Here is a 15,367-nt window from a genome sequence, read left to right as displayed (position 1 = left end):
CCACTGGGAAGATAACCGCCACTGTGTTTTGAGCTGAATCTACCCATCAGGCCCTGCTTCTCTTTGCCCCCATAAAGCTAACACAGAGAGACACTTACACACAGCAAAAACATTGTTCTTTAAAACCTTGAAAAAATACTATTGGGCATGGGAAAAGACAAATGTTACATCCCAAATGGTACTCATTCCCAATATAGTGCACTACTTTTGACCAGAGCCCTATTGCCACTATACGGAATAGGGTGCCATTTGGTACACAACCAGAGATGAAACTGCAGTAGCTAGCCTAAGTCACTGACATAATTAAAGTCTAAATCTTCCTCATTGCAGTAACGTTTGATGTGTGATGAGCGGAGTGACCCGTACGACAGGAGCAGGTAGGAGCGAGGAGAGGGACGGAAGCTATACTGTTACACTGGCAATACTAAAGTGCCTATAAGAACATCCAATAGTCAAAGGTAAATTAAAAACAAATGGTATAGAGGGAAATAGTCCTATAATTCCTATAATAACTACAACCTAAAACTTCTTACCTGGGAATATTGAAGACTCCAGCTTTCATATGTTCTCATGTTCTGAGCAAGGAACTTAAACGTTAGCTTTCTTACATAGCACATATTGCACTTTTACTTTCTTCTCCAACACTTTGTTTTTGCATTATTTAAACCAAATTGAACACGTTTCATTATTTATTTGAGGCTGAATTTATTTTATTGATGTATTATATTAAGTTAAAATAAGTGCTCTTTCAGTATTGTTGTAATTGTCATTATTACAAATAAAAAACTTTTTTTTTTAATTGTCCGATTTAAATCGGAATTGGCTTTTTTGGTCCTCCAATAATCGGTATCGGTATCGGCGTTGAAAAATCATAGTCGGTCGACCTCTAATCCACACATCTTCAGAAACTCAATGAACTGTGTGTGATTGTGTGCTCATGAGAAAACTACCACTGAGTTAGTAGATACAGTAATGGTCCAATGGATATTGCATGTTCCTGTCTCGAAAAAAACAACAGTAAAAACCCTTAAGAAGTAGTCAAGATGTGGCATTCTCTCATCCTTAGCCAAACTGGAACTACTTACAAAGGATAAGTCTGAGCCAAGCCTTTTCAAAAAGAAAAGTTTTCATTAACCCAGTGCAGGGACATAAAGAATGGCAGCGAACAACAAAACAACCGGAGGAATGAGTCTGATTTAGTTGGCAACAAATGTTAAGGCATTCAAAGATGGATCATTCATGAGCGATGTGCATGGTGTCTTATAATTGCTATGCACGTTTTGGGCATCATATAAATCTGTATTTTATTGTTTCGTTATTTGTATCTTTATTTTGACAGAGAGTCATGCTGTGACCAAGGTATCTTCTACAGATGAGCCTGGTATCAAACACACATCTATGCACATCGATATAAACCAATACACAAAAAGCAAAAGCAATCATTGAAAACAAACGCATTCTTCAGTAAAAAAAAAAAATCCTTAATTAGCCGTCTGAATTGCCCATGAGGCACCAACTATTATTATATATTATTATTGTTGGTGCATTCAAAATAACTTAAACCTGAACTTAATAACAAACGGAAGCTTAAATAACTCAGAGCACGTGTCAAACCCATTCCACAGAGGGCCCGAGTGTCTGCGGGTTTTCGCTATTCTCTTGTACTTGATTGATGAATTAAGGTCACTGATTAGTAAGGAAACCCCATCACCTGGTTGTCTAAGTCTTCCCCTGACTCAGAGGAATCACGTAAACTTCCGGACTTAAAGCGGATTTAAACACAGTCGATTTGTACTGCTGGACTGTATGCATTCGGGTTAGGTGTGAACGCTGTATCAAAGCAAAATGGGGGACGTTTACCCAATTACCCAGAAGCTGTTGGAGCGTGGGGAGGCTGAGAGGACACAGGGAGTTGTGTGACAAGTGGACAGAGAGGGCTACGGGACTAGCATATAGCATGGTGAGGACTGAGGGGCCAGGGATTAGCTTGGGCCCCAAGCCCAGAGAGGAGAGCTCTAATAAGGGTGACGACAAGGACAGTGCCTCCCCTCGTTGAACAGTACAGAACCTTCTAGATAAATGTTTACCGTTATTTAACCAGGCAAGGCATCTTTGAGGTTAAAAACCTATTTCAAAAGAGCGGCCTGACACATTCAAGTCGATGAGGTCAGCACAGCCAAGTTGGCTCTTTGACACGGTGCCGCTCTCCAGGACATCTGCCCATGAATGAACACTTAGCAAGAACACCAGCGGGCACACGAGGCTGGCTAATTCATACGTTGACAGACGCGGCGCAGTCGATAGGGTCATTCCTCAAAACTACGTCAGAGACACACAGTGTACTTATCCCTCTGCTCTCTTTTAATCTCCCTCACAATCACTCACTTCCTCTCCGTCGTCTTGCCCACGCTGCTCATCGGGCTCAGGCAGGCATCCGTGGTTTTCCCAGACGGAGAGACGGATGAAGTGAGAGACGGAAACCGAGAGGAGCCTGACAGTGGTGCGATCTCAATTAGCACTCATTCACGTTTCTTTCACAGACACACGCGGACGTGCGCACACACAAACACACTGGTGTCTACCATGTCATTCACCTTCAGCTCGAAGACCAACAGCCCCCTCCCATCCTCCCTTAGGTGACCCTGTACAACTACTGTATTAGGCTATAACAGTGTCCACAACCCCAAAACATTTGGCACAAATGTTACATTATTGCCCCAGTGGCATCCAGTGCATTCTGCTGTCACTATTGACATCACAATAGAGCTGCAGTCACTCTGAAGATTTCCTCTGTGGTGGATGTGACGGGCTCATGGGGCCGCCGGCAGGTGACTCGTGCAGCAGTGAGGCGTGAACAGGCAGCGGAGTGGTTGGGCTGTGATTGGCGTTGCCTGGAGGCTGCATCCAAAATGACGCCCTATTCCCTACATAGTACACTACTTTTGACCAGAGCTCTATAAGCCCTGGTCAAAAGTAGCACACAACTGTATATAGGGAATAGTGGTCCATGGTTTGGGACATAGAATCCTTGGATATCTGAGAGAGATTACTGTGAGACTGACTGCTAATCTCTGCCCCATAGCTATGGGACTCAGTGTCAGGGTGTCCCTTCCAAATGGGGCTCCTGTAACAAGGGTGGTTCAGAGAACCTTGCTCGCATGTTGAGTAACCATCCCTGAGACTAAATCAAATATTTGTCACACGCGCCCGAATACAACAGGTGTAGTAGACCTTACAGTGAAATGCTTCCTTTACAAGCCCTTAACCAACAATGTTTTAAAAAATAAAATAAAATAAAAATGTAAAATAAAAGTATCAAATAATTCAGTAGCAGCAGTAAAATAACAAGTGAGGCTATATACAGGGGGTACCAGTACAGAATCAATGTGCGGGACACATGTTTGGACCATGATAGTTTGTTGGTGATGTGGACACCAAGGAACTTGAAACTCTCAACCTGTTCCACTACAGCCCCGTCGATGAGAATGGGTGTGTGCTCGGTCCTCCTTTTGCTGTAGTCCACAATCATCTCCTTTGTCTTGATCACATTGAGGGAGAGGTTGTTTTCCTGGCACCACACAGCCAGGTCTCTGACCTCCTCCCTATAGGCTGTCTCATCGTTGTCGGTGATCAAGCCTACCACTGTTGTGTCATCGGCAAACTTAAATGACGGTGTTGAAGTCGTGCCTGGCCGTGCAGTCATGAGTGAACAGGGAGTACAGGATGGGACTGAGCACGGCACCCTTGAGGGGACCCCGTGTTGAGGATCAGCGTGGCGGATGTGTTGTTACCTACCCTTACCACCTGGGGGAGGCCCGTCAGGAAGTCCAGGATCCAGTTGCAGAGGGAGGTGTTTAGTCCCAGGGTCTTTAGCTTAGTGATGAGCTTTGAGGGCACTATGGTGTTGAACCCTGAGCTGTAATCAATGAATGACTAGAGCGGGCTAACACAGTCTTGTGGCATACAAGAGACCCAGGTTCAAACCACAGTTGATCACATAGGTGCTGTAACCTGGATGGGTTTATGTGAGGCGCAGGAGGAGGTCAAAGGGGAGGAAAGTGTAAAGGTGGTTGATGTAAGCTTGCGTCATGAGTAACCTTGTCTGAGACCTGATTATTTATGTAGGCTTAGTGGGCTAACACAGTTTAGTAAGGCACAGAAGACCGAGGTTTGAACCCTGTTGGGAACACTTCTCAATGAATAACCCAAGACACACCAGTGGCACTGAAGATGGCCACAAACGTGTTACTATTAAGTAACTCAAAGGCCTATTAAGCAGGGCAGGTGTGTGTGTGTGTAAGAGAGAGAGTCAACAAGTGCAGTAGCCTATACTGTAGTATAGTGGCCTCTTGTTATGCCATCGTTTCCGTTTCTCTCAGACCACCTGCACTGTCAGCGTGTAGGTTATCCCCCAGTCAGATCCCATGTAGGGAAAAATACAATCCTGAGACTGTGTCCTGAACTGGCCCTGACAGACAATTAATCTTCTCCACTTAAGAGAGGACAAATTGTACATGTGGCGTCACTTTAACCATTCCAACCAGTGACACTTTGTTCCACCCAAGAACTTGTCTGATAACTTGACACAATGAGGAATGTGACACAAAACACAAAACCCATATCTTTTCATCACACTTTTCCTGATGTGAGCCTGATCAACAGCTCCACTTTCAAGATGGAAGAGATTTTGTTTCATGTGATAAAGGTTGATTGCGGTCATAGTGGAAATATAATGGTAGGTTAGGGGGAGGCAGGTAACTTCCAGGGCTTCCACTAGATGTCAACCATCTTTAGAAACTTGAATGAGGCTTCTACTGTGGTGTGGGGCAGAATGGGAGCTGAATGAGCCAGGTGTCTGGCAGAGAGCCAAGGGCTGGTCACGCGCAATTCACATGATAGCGACCTGCGTTCCAGGGCTTCTCTACACACAAAGGAATTCTCCAGTTGGAACTTTATTGAAGATTTATGATAACAACACCCTAAGGATTGATTCTATACTTAGTTTGACAAGTTTCTTCGAACTGTAATATAACTTTTTTAAGTTTTTGTCTGACATTCGGATGGACCTACACGAGCGTTTGGATTTGTATACCTAAGCCCTAACAAAAGTAGCTACTTGGATATAAATAATGGACATTATCGAACAAATCAAGCATTTATTGTGGAACTATGATTCCTGGGAGTGCATTCTGATGAAGATCATCAAAGGTAAGGGAATATTTATAATGTGATTTCTGATTTCTGTTGACTCCAACATGGCGGATAATTGTATTTTCTGAGTGCCGTCTCAGATTATTGCATGGTTTGCTTTCTCCGTAAAGTGTTTTTGAAATCTGACACAGCGGTTGCATTAAGGAGAGGTATATCTATAATTCCATGTGTATAACTTGTATTTTCATCTACATTTATGATTAGTATTTCTGTTGAATTGATGTGGCTATGCAAAAATCACTGGATGTTTTTGGAAATAGTGAACGTAACGTGCCAATGTAAACTCAGATTTTTTTTATATAAATATGAACTTTATCAAACAAAACATACATGTATTGTGTAACATGAAGTCCTATGAGCGTCATCTGATGAAGATCATCAAAGGTTAGTGATACATTTTTTCTATATTTGTGCTTTTTGTGACTCCTCTCTTTGGCTGGAAAAATGGCTGGATTTTTCTGTGAGTTTGTGGTTACCTAACATAATCGTTTGTGGTGCTTTCACTGTAAAGCCTCCTTGAAATCGGACACTGTGGTGGGATGAACAACAAGATTACCTTTAAAAGGGTATAAGATACATATATGTTTGAGGAATTTGAATTATGAGATTTCTGTTGTTTTGAATTTGGCGCCCTGCACTTTCACTGGCTGTTGTCATATCATCCCGTTAACGGGATTGCAGGCCTGAGTTTTTAAGGGTATATGAAAATTATTAGCCTACCCAAAATATGTCAAGATCTTTCAGCAATGATAGTAACGGTACCAAAGATGCTGTTATTCTCTCAAAAATGTGAAATAATTTCCTTTCAGGAAGGGTTAAAAATATACAAGACAGCAACACATGGTACTTTTATACTTTTACTTTTATAAATTCCAGGCAATTCATAAAGTTCACCAAATTCCAATTCCACATTTTCTTAAATTAAGAGAATTGAAATTTCAGTGCCTGAATTGACTAAAATGTCAATAGAAATGACGACAACCCTGCTCTACATTATATGTACCTGTATGATTGGAGAACTGTACCGAGTTGATTGAATCCACCTCAAACCCCAGCACCTGTGGAAGAGACAGACAGAGCATTAATCAAAGTATTGGGCAAAAGACGAACAATGTGGGTAGCACAGGAGGTTGGTGGCACCTTAATTAGGGAGGACCGGCTCTTGGTAATGGCTGGAGCGGAATAGGTGGAATGGTATCGGATGCCATTCCATTTTCTCCATTCCAGCCATTATTATGAGCCATCCTCCACTCAACACCATCCACTGGTGGGTAAGGTTAATCACCTAGGCCCCTCAAACTCAACTCTGGACCTCGAAGGCAGTTCTACTGCTTTTTTTCCTTTGTTCCCCTCTAATCAGGGACTGATTTAGAACAGAAAACCAGCAGGCGCCGTAGCTCGTATGGTAAGAGTTTAATATCCCTGATTTAGGCTATACAAAAGGCCAGATTCAGAGATGTGGTGGTCCGTTTAAAAATGCCATTGAACCAGCCCCCAAAAGGGCCACCCCCCCCCCATACATTTGTATTATGTCACATCTAAAAACACATTTTTCATCATGTTTAATGCATGCAATTCTGAAATGTAGTGTGTGTGACTCAGTGACTAACAGTAAGGGTCTCCTGGGCTATTGGGGCCCATTTAACTTGAAATTAAACATAGCTAAGTCCACCTGATATGGTGGGAATAGTCCACAAAGCAAAAACAGCCCTACACGTTTCAAATTACCAGCCATTTTACTTATATTTCGACTAGCAGTTTCAGATACCTGCACAATAGGGTTCCTGGTAGTCTTCAACTAAAATGACAGAATGTACCTGGTGAAAACACTGACTCCTGCACTGTATTGAGCAGGCTACCCAAGGGGATTTTTTTTAACATGACTTGACCTTTCTATAAATAGAAGGCAATGGTTTTGACTTAGGGTACCCACACTAATAGATTTCACTTACATGACTTCACATGCAACAGATTGATATAACCATGGGCGTCCCGTCATTTTGAGCCCCACATGTAGCCTCTAACCTGTTTCAGAGAAATGTCATCATCAAATGGCGTTCTGCATTAGCATCGAACAGCCCCCGTGATATGCAGCTGTTCAGGGAAGCTAGAAACTATTATACACAGGTAGTTAGAAAAGCCAAGGCTAGCTTTTTCAAGCAGAAATTTGCTTCCTGCAACACTAACTCAAAAAAGTTATGGGACACTGTAGAGTCCATGGAGAATAAGAACACCTCCTCCCAGCTGCCCACTGCACTGACGATAGGAAACACTGTCACCACTGATAAATCCACCATAATTGAGAATTTCAATAAGCATTTTTCTACGGCTGGCCATGCTTTCCACCTGGCTACTCCTACCCCGGTCAACAGCACTGCACCCCCAACAGCAACTCGCCCAAGCCTTCCCCATTTCTCCTTCTCCCAAATCCATCCAGCTGATATTCTGAAAGAGCTGCAAAATCTGGACCCCTACAAATCAGCCGGGCTAGACAATCTGGACCCTTTCTTTCTCAAATTATCTGTCGAAATTGTTGTCACCCCTATTACTAGCCTGTTCAACCTCTCTTTCGTGTCGTCTGAGATTCCCAAAGATTGGAAAGCAGCTGCGGTCATCCCCCTCTTCAAAGGGGGGGGACACTCTTGACCCAAACTGCTACAGACCTATATCTATCCTACCATGCCTTTCTAAGGTCTTCGAAAGCCAAGTCAACAAACAGATTACCGACCATTTCGAATCTCACCATATCTTCTCTGCTATGCAATCTGGTTTCAGAGCTGGTCATGGGTGCACCTCAGCCACGCTCAAGGTCCTAAACGATATCTTAACCGCCATCGATAAGAAACATTACTGTGCAGCCGTATTCATTGATCTGGCCAAGGCTTTCGACTCTGTCAATCACCACATCCTCATCGGCAGACTCGACAGCCTTGGTTTCTCAAATGATTGCCTCGCCTGGTTCACCAACTACTTCTCTGATAGAGTTCAGTGTGTCAAATCGGAGGGTCTGCTGTCCGGGCCTCTGGCAGTCTGTATGGGGGTGCCACAGGGTTCAATTCTTGGACCGACTCTCTTCTCTGTATACATCAATGAGGTCGCTCTTGCTGCTGGTGAGTCTCTGATCCACCTCTACGCAGACGACACCATTCTGTATACTTCCGGCCCTTCTTTGGACACTGTGTTAACAACCCTCCAGGCAAGCTTCAATGCCATACAACTCTCCTTCCGTGGCCTCCAATTGCTCTTAAATACAAGTAAAACTAAATGCATGCTCTTCAACCAATCGCTACCTGCACCTACCCGCCTGTCCAACATCACTACTCTGGACGGCTCTGATTTAGAATACGTGGACAACTACAAATACTTAGGTGTCTGGTTAGACTGTAAACTCTCCTTCCAGACCCATATCAAACATCTCCAATCCAAAGTTAAATCTAGAATTGGCTTCCTATTTCGCAACAAAGCATCCTTCACTCATGCTGCCAAACATACCCTTGTAAAACTGACCATCCTACCAATCCTCGACTTTGGCGATGTCATTTACAAAATAGCCTCCAATACCCTACTCAACAAATTGGATGCAGTCTATCACTGTGCAAACCTTTTTGTCACCAAAGCCCCATATACTACCCACCATTGCGACCTGTACGCTCTCGTTGGCTGGCCCTCGCTTCATACTCGTCGCCAAACCCACTGGCTCCATGTCATCTACAAGACCCTGCTAGGTAAAGTCCCCCCTTATCTCAGCTCGCTGGTCACCATAGCATCTCCCACCTGTAGCACATGCTCCAGCAGGTATATCTCTCTAGTCACCCCCAAAACAATATTCTTTCTTTGGCAGCCTCTCCTTCCAGTTCTCTGCTGCCAATGACTGGAACGAACTACAAAAATCTCTGAAACTGGAAACACTTATCTCCCTCACTAGCTTTAAGCACCAACTGTCAGAGCAGCTCACAGATTACTGCACCTGTACATAGCCCACCTATAATTTAGCCCAAACAACTACCTCTTTCCCAACTGTATTTTATTTATTTATTTATTTTGCTCCTTTGCACCCCATTATTTTTATTTCTACTTTGCACATTCTTCCATTGCAAAACTACCTCCCTTCTCACCTCATTTGCTCACATTGTATATAGGCTTGTTTATACTGTATTATTGACTGTATGTTTGTTTTACTCCATGTAAAGCATTCTGCAGCGTTCTGCAGCGATACGCCATACCATCGGGTTTGCACTTAGTGTGACTATCACTTGTTTTTCAACAGGACAATGACCCAAAACACACCTCCAGGCTGTGTAAGGGCTATTTGACCAAGAAGGAGAGTGATGGAGTGCTGCATCAGATGGGGCGGCAGAGTAGCCTAGGGTTAGAGCGTTGGACTAGTAACCGGAAGGTTGCAAGTTCAAACCCCCGAGCTGACAAGGTACAAATCTGTCGTTCTGCCCCTACCTGAACAGGCAGTTATCCCACTGTTCCTAGGAAGTCATTGAAAATAAGAATTTGTTCTTAACTGATCTTGCCTAGTTAAATAAAGGTAAAATAAAATAAAAAATAAAATAAAAACTCTGTGTTGTTGTATCTGTCGAACTGCTTTGCTTTATCTTGGCCAGGTCGCAATTGTAAATGAGAACTTGTTCTCAACTTGCCTACCTGGTTAAATAAAGGTCAAATAAAAATAAAAATAAAAAATGTTTTAAGAGCTTTCATTGTCTGCTTATATGCCCCCTTTACTTATCCAAAGGTTCTGACTTGGTGTCAGGAAGCAAAAAAGAGACCATGTTTGTATGCGGCTTTATTAACTCAATAATACTTTTTTACATTGTTTGCAAACTGATATGTGACACGTATTAATGCCAAAATAACATGCAACATGCCTGTTTGGCATTAATACGTGTCACATATCAGTTTGCAAACAATGTAATAAATAAATATGTTGTTAATAAAGCCACATACAAACATGGTCTCTTTTTTGCTTTCTTGAGTAAGGTAGCTCCAAAATGCCTAGCTCAGTGCTTTCTGTGGTGGTGGGGCAGCCAGCAGAATATACGGAGCGTAGGGGTTGGTAATGTTCTCTAGTTGCACCGTGATTGGCTCAGTGTCCAGTCACTAATAGGGACCCTACGTCACCGCAAAATCTAAAGGGAGAGCTTGAAATTTCACGCCCATTTGGGTGCTGCTATAGATTTACAATAGAAGTGACCATCCAAGAAGGCTCAACGTCATTGGCCACAGATAAAATTATGTCAAATCACGTTATACAGTACCAGTCAAAAGTCTGGACACACCTACTCATTCAAGGGGTTTTATTCTACATTGTAGAATAATAGTGAAGATATCAAAACTATGAAATAACACATATGGAATCATATAGTAACCAAATGAAAATATATTTTATATTTGAGATTCTTCAAAGTAGCCACCCTTTGCCTTGATGACAACTTTGCACAAGCTTTGCATTCTCTCAACCAGCTTCATGAGGTAGCCACCTGGAATGCATTTCAATTAAAAGGTGTGCCTTGTTAAAAGTTAATTTGTGGAATTTCTTTCCTTCTTAATGTGTTTGAGCCAATCAGTTGTGTTGTGACAAGGTAGGGGTGGTATACTGAAGATAGCCCTATTTGGTAAAAGACCAAGTCCATTATGGCAAGAACAGCTCAAATAAGCAAAGAGAAATGACAGTCCATCATTACTTTAAGACATGAAGGTCAGTCAATCCGGAACATTTCAAGAAGTTTCTTCAAGTGCAGTAGCAAAAATCATCAAGAGCTATGATGAAACTGGCTCTCATGAGGACCGCAACAGGAAAGGAATATCCAAATTCATTAGAGTTAAATGCACCTCAGATTGCAGCCCAAATAAATACTTCACAGAGTTCAAGTAACACACATCTCAACATCAACTGTTCAGAGGAGACCGCGTGAATCAGGCCTTCATGGTCAAATTGCTACAAGGAAACCACTACTAAAGGACAGCAATAAGAAGAAGAGACTTGCTTGAGCCAAGAAACACAATCAATGGACATTATACCAGTGGAAATCTGTCTTTGGTCTGATGAGTCCAAATTTGAGATTTTTGGTTCCAACTGCCATGTCTTTGTGAGAAGCAGAGTAGGTGAACGGATGATCTCCAGACATGTGGTTCCCACCATGAAGCATGGAGACAGAGGTGTGATGGTGTGGGGGTGCATTGCTGGTGACACTGTCAGTGATTTATTTAGAATTCAAGGCACACTTAACCAGCATGGCTACCACAGCATTCTGCAGCGATACGCCATACCATCGGGTTTGCACTTAGTGGGACTATCACTTGTTTTTCAACAGGACAATGACCCAAAACACACCTCCAGGCTGTGTAAGGGCTATTTGACCAAGAAGGAGAGTGATGGAGTGCTGCATCAGATGACCTGACCTCCACAATCACCCAACCTCAACCCAATTGAGATGGTTTGGGATGAGTCAGACCACAGAGTGAAGGAAGAGCAGCCAACAAGTGCTCAGCATATGTGGGAACTTCTTCAAGACTGATGGAAAACCATTCCAGGTGAAGCTGGTTGAGAGAATGTCAAGAGTGTGCAAAGCTGTGATCAAAGCAAAGGGTGGCTACTTTGAAGAATCTAAAATCTAAAATATATTTATATTTGTTTAACACTTTTTGGATTGCTACATGATTCCATATGTGTTATTTCATAGTTTTGATGTCTTCACTATTAATCTACAATGTAGAACATAGTCAAAATACCTTGAATGAGTAGGTGTGTCCAAACGTTTGACTGGTACTTCATCTACCGTAGTTTTGATTGGACTGATAATTTCAACCTTTCAAAATCTTAGCTAGCAAGCTAGACAAGCGGTCATCATCATGAATCAAGTGGACAATCTACTGGCAAATTCTTTTCAATCCTTGTCATATGAAGATAAATTATAGATAAAACATATTTGTGCTCCTCGGCCATTGGACATAAACATTATATAACAAGTTGGAAATCGCAAATTCAACAATGAGTGGTTTGGAAGGAATCGGTGGATAACTGCAAGTGTTGCAAAGCCATCACTAGCCTACTATTCAGTGGAGAGGGTGTGTGGTCCAAGTTTGGGTTTTAGGGTCTCTTTTCCTAGCTTAAAAGGATAAACACTCACATGCAACACCATGGGCCAGGTTGAATACATTGGCCATGCTGTCAGCCCAGCATGCCACGTTCAAAACAACTGGAAACTCGGAACAGGAAAATCTCAGACTTCAGTGAGTTCAATACAACTGGGAACTCTGTAAAAAACAAGCTTCAACTGGGAAAATAGGTTTTGAACAGTCATCCAACTCAGAATTCCAAGTTGGGAACTCTGGCCTCTTTCTTTTCGACGAGAAGATCACTGACGTCATGAATCAACCTTGTTTTTGTTTTTTTGAGTTCCCAGTTGTCTTGAAAGCACCATAAATCCAGAGAATGGAAGACTTTGATGACAAAGTTTGATGACAAAATTTGCCCACAAGAAGGTCCCCTGCACCACACCTTCCTGTTCAAATGATTGCAGCACAACAACGTGAGTCCAAAAATGTATTGTATGCTGCTGAATAAATCATGTCATATGCCAGGGACATATGTATACTGTAGCTAAGCAAGTAATAATAAGTGTATGTTGTGTAGTAAGCTGTTAGTAGCCATTGTGCCTCACCCTAATAATTTAGTCCCTTTCCCCTCATAACTTAGCCTACTGTTCTGATTTGCTGATGCACATGTAGCCTATAGCCTGTTTAAGACAAATGTCATCATTGAATATTGTAAGAGCTTTCATTGTCTCCTTAAATGCCCCCTTTATTTATCCTACGGTTCTGACTTGGTGTACAGGGATAATACTGTAAGAATGGCCCATATTCTGAATTCTGTCGCTGTGCATTTCAAAAGTGCTGAACAAATAGTTATATTGAATATGTCCATCGAGGCTCGCTCATTAATGTCTTAATCGAAATGACGGATTGCCTCTTTGCCGCTTGTCGCCCCCTTATGCCATAGTTTGTACATCTCAATTGTCAGTAAAATCCACATTCATTTAAGCAAGTCAGCCATATCAGCTATGTTTTTACAAAGGCAGTAAATGAGGCTAAATTAACTGTTTTGCTGCGAGACAAGGCTCCACTGATAGCCAGGTGTAGCAGTGGAAAAGAAAGCTCTGCTGTTGGGACAGCTTTGTGTAGGCCCTACCAGTTTGTGGGCCCCATTTGTCACCGTCATAGTGCAATTAATGTATTGTTTAGTTTTGTGTTGTGTAGTGGCTTGCTGGCATGCATCCAAAAAAATGTGGGGAGTTTGCCCCACCAAGATGTACATGTTAAAATCGCCAGTGAATATAAACAGTTAGTGAATTGCTTTTGGCCTGAGGGTTTAATCAAGATAATTATATTACAAGCTCCTGTCTCCTCCTTAGTGACGTCAGTCAGAGGAATATATGCTAAATACGTCAGTTATCCATGCAGAATCTCTCTGCTGTCTTTCTTAACTGATAGAACAGCAGAAACATAGGATTTCCAGCTAACTGAGGACAGCAGAAACAGAGGATTTCCCAGCTAATTGAGGACAGCAGAAACTGAGGATTCCCAGCTAATTGAAATGCCTTTACGGTCATCATCTATGACAGACCTGTACATTTGGATGACAATCAACTGTCCATGGAAATAATGACCACCATGGTACCCAAATCACAGCAGTGTCTAATGTGATGAGGAGGATGAGAAAAAAAGGGGATGTCATGATGGTATTGATTATGAGGAGGACGAGGGTGAACGGATGACACGCGGACCCTATTGATGAGATTGCATTGCTGCAAGAGTCAAATCCGAATGTTCTTCACGAATGTCACATACGTCCATTCTTCAGTGCTGTGCCTAATCTGACAGGCATGATCATGGAACGAATATTCTCGCCATAACAATATGTCTGATGATTGTTACATGTAAAATATACTATCATCTCTATTTCATTTGAGTGTTCAGGGATTGTCAGCGCCAAAAGGGTATTTGCCATGTGACCTTTTGCTACCTGCAAGCGTGCACAATTGTCTCTACTCAATAAATAGAATGAAATACCGTTACATTAGCTCATCAAAACATTGAATCAGAATAGAATAGATTCCTACCTGTAACGGAAATGATGCCGATTTATTGCCAACATATCCCCTGACAACATGACTCTGAATTGACAATACTCTGCATTCCATTTCGTGCATGAAGTTATAATAAAACACGCTACACAATCCGCGCAAAACAAACGCAGGTTTTGTGTTCAGGGCTGCACGTAAAGCAGCGATCCCGAGTCCACAATCCAAGGTGTTTTCAGTGAGGGTAAAATCAGAATCCAGCCACTAAACTGAAGGACATGGAACCCACACAGAAACGCTCATTGAAGAGACACATCGTTATTCTTCAGGCATTCGTGACGGGCACCTAAATCCACTGACATCACAAGCGCAATAATGGAACGGACGTGACAGCAATATTGTGAAATAGAAAAAAGCGTGTTGCTTCTATGCAAACCACCCGTAGTCCTTTACGATGTTATCTGTGGATTTCAAGGGCAGGTGTTTTGCGCACCCAGGAAGCAGTGGGCTAATTCGAATGAAATCAATACAAATGTTATAGGTAGAGCCCTACACTCATCTGTAGCCAGGGATTTTGTAACTATATAAGTATTAATGGGAGCAAAGAACCCTGTCTAACAGGATTGTAATGGGAGCAAGCAGAGCGAGGATACTAGGCATTTCTTTGGAGCAAGAGGCAGTGTGTGAATCGGTTTGGGGGGTCCTTCATTATGTTACACATTATGGTCAGTGCTATCTGGGGTGCTTGGGACGTTCCTACACCATAGCCGCGAGAAGAAGTTGTGCTGAGGGTGCTGCAGCACCCCCTGAAACATCGGAATTCAAAAGAATCATATGAATATGACTAAAAATATTTTATAAAGTAGTGCACTGGGCCTTTACTAGTCCTGTAAAGTTATATGCAAAGACCCAAAACATGCCCACATCAAATTAAATATTTTTCTTGACCAAATAAGATGGAAAACAACCACTTTTTGTGCAGTATTAATTTACCATACTTACAAACCACTTAATGTAAATCTACATTACTGTATTGTACATAGGCTGGTCATCTAGATTTGTAC

General features: G+C 42.3%; 1 protein-coding gene across 2 annotated transcripts in view; it reads right to left on the bottom strand.

Moving 5' to 3' along the window:
- Positions 1 to 14,763, bottom strand: part of pdxkb (pyridoxal (pyridoxine, vitamin B6) kinase b) — a 35,031-nt gene extending 20,268 nt beyond the window's left edge. The window contains exons 1-2 of one of the 2 annotated variants that reach the window (XR_004209956.1): positions 14,343 to 14,755; positions 6,215 to 6,269 (exon numbers count right to left, since the gene is read on the bottom strand). Coding sequence is in view for 1 of the 2 variants with exons in the window: in XM_020482385.2 (XP_020337974.2) it covers positions 6,215 to 6,269; positions 14,343 to 14,432 (145 nt within the window). In the remaining variant the exon portion in view is untranslated. Of the gene's footprint in view, positions 1 to 6,214; positions 6,270 to 14,342 lie in introns of both variants that reach the window. The other variant, XM_020482385.2, reaches the window with a different exon arrangement.
- Positions 14,764 to 15,367: the final 604 nt, after the last annotated feature.

Source organism: Oncorhynchus kisutch, linkage group LG5, assembly GCF_002021735.2.
Source record: "Oncorhynchus kisutch isolate 150728-3 linkage group LG5, Okis_V2, whole genome shotgun sequence".
NCBI lineage: Eukaryota > Metazoa > Chordata > Actinopteri > Salmoniformes > Salmonidae > Oncorhynchus > Oncorhynchus kisutch.
This window is presented reverse-complemented; position numbering and strand designations above follow the sequence as displayed.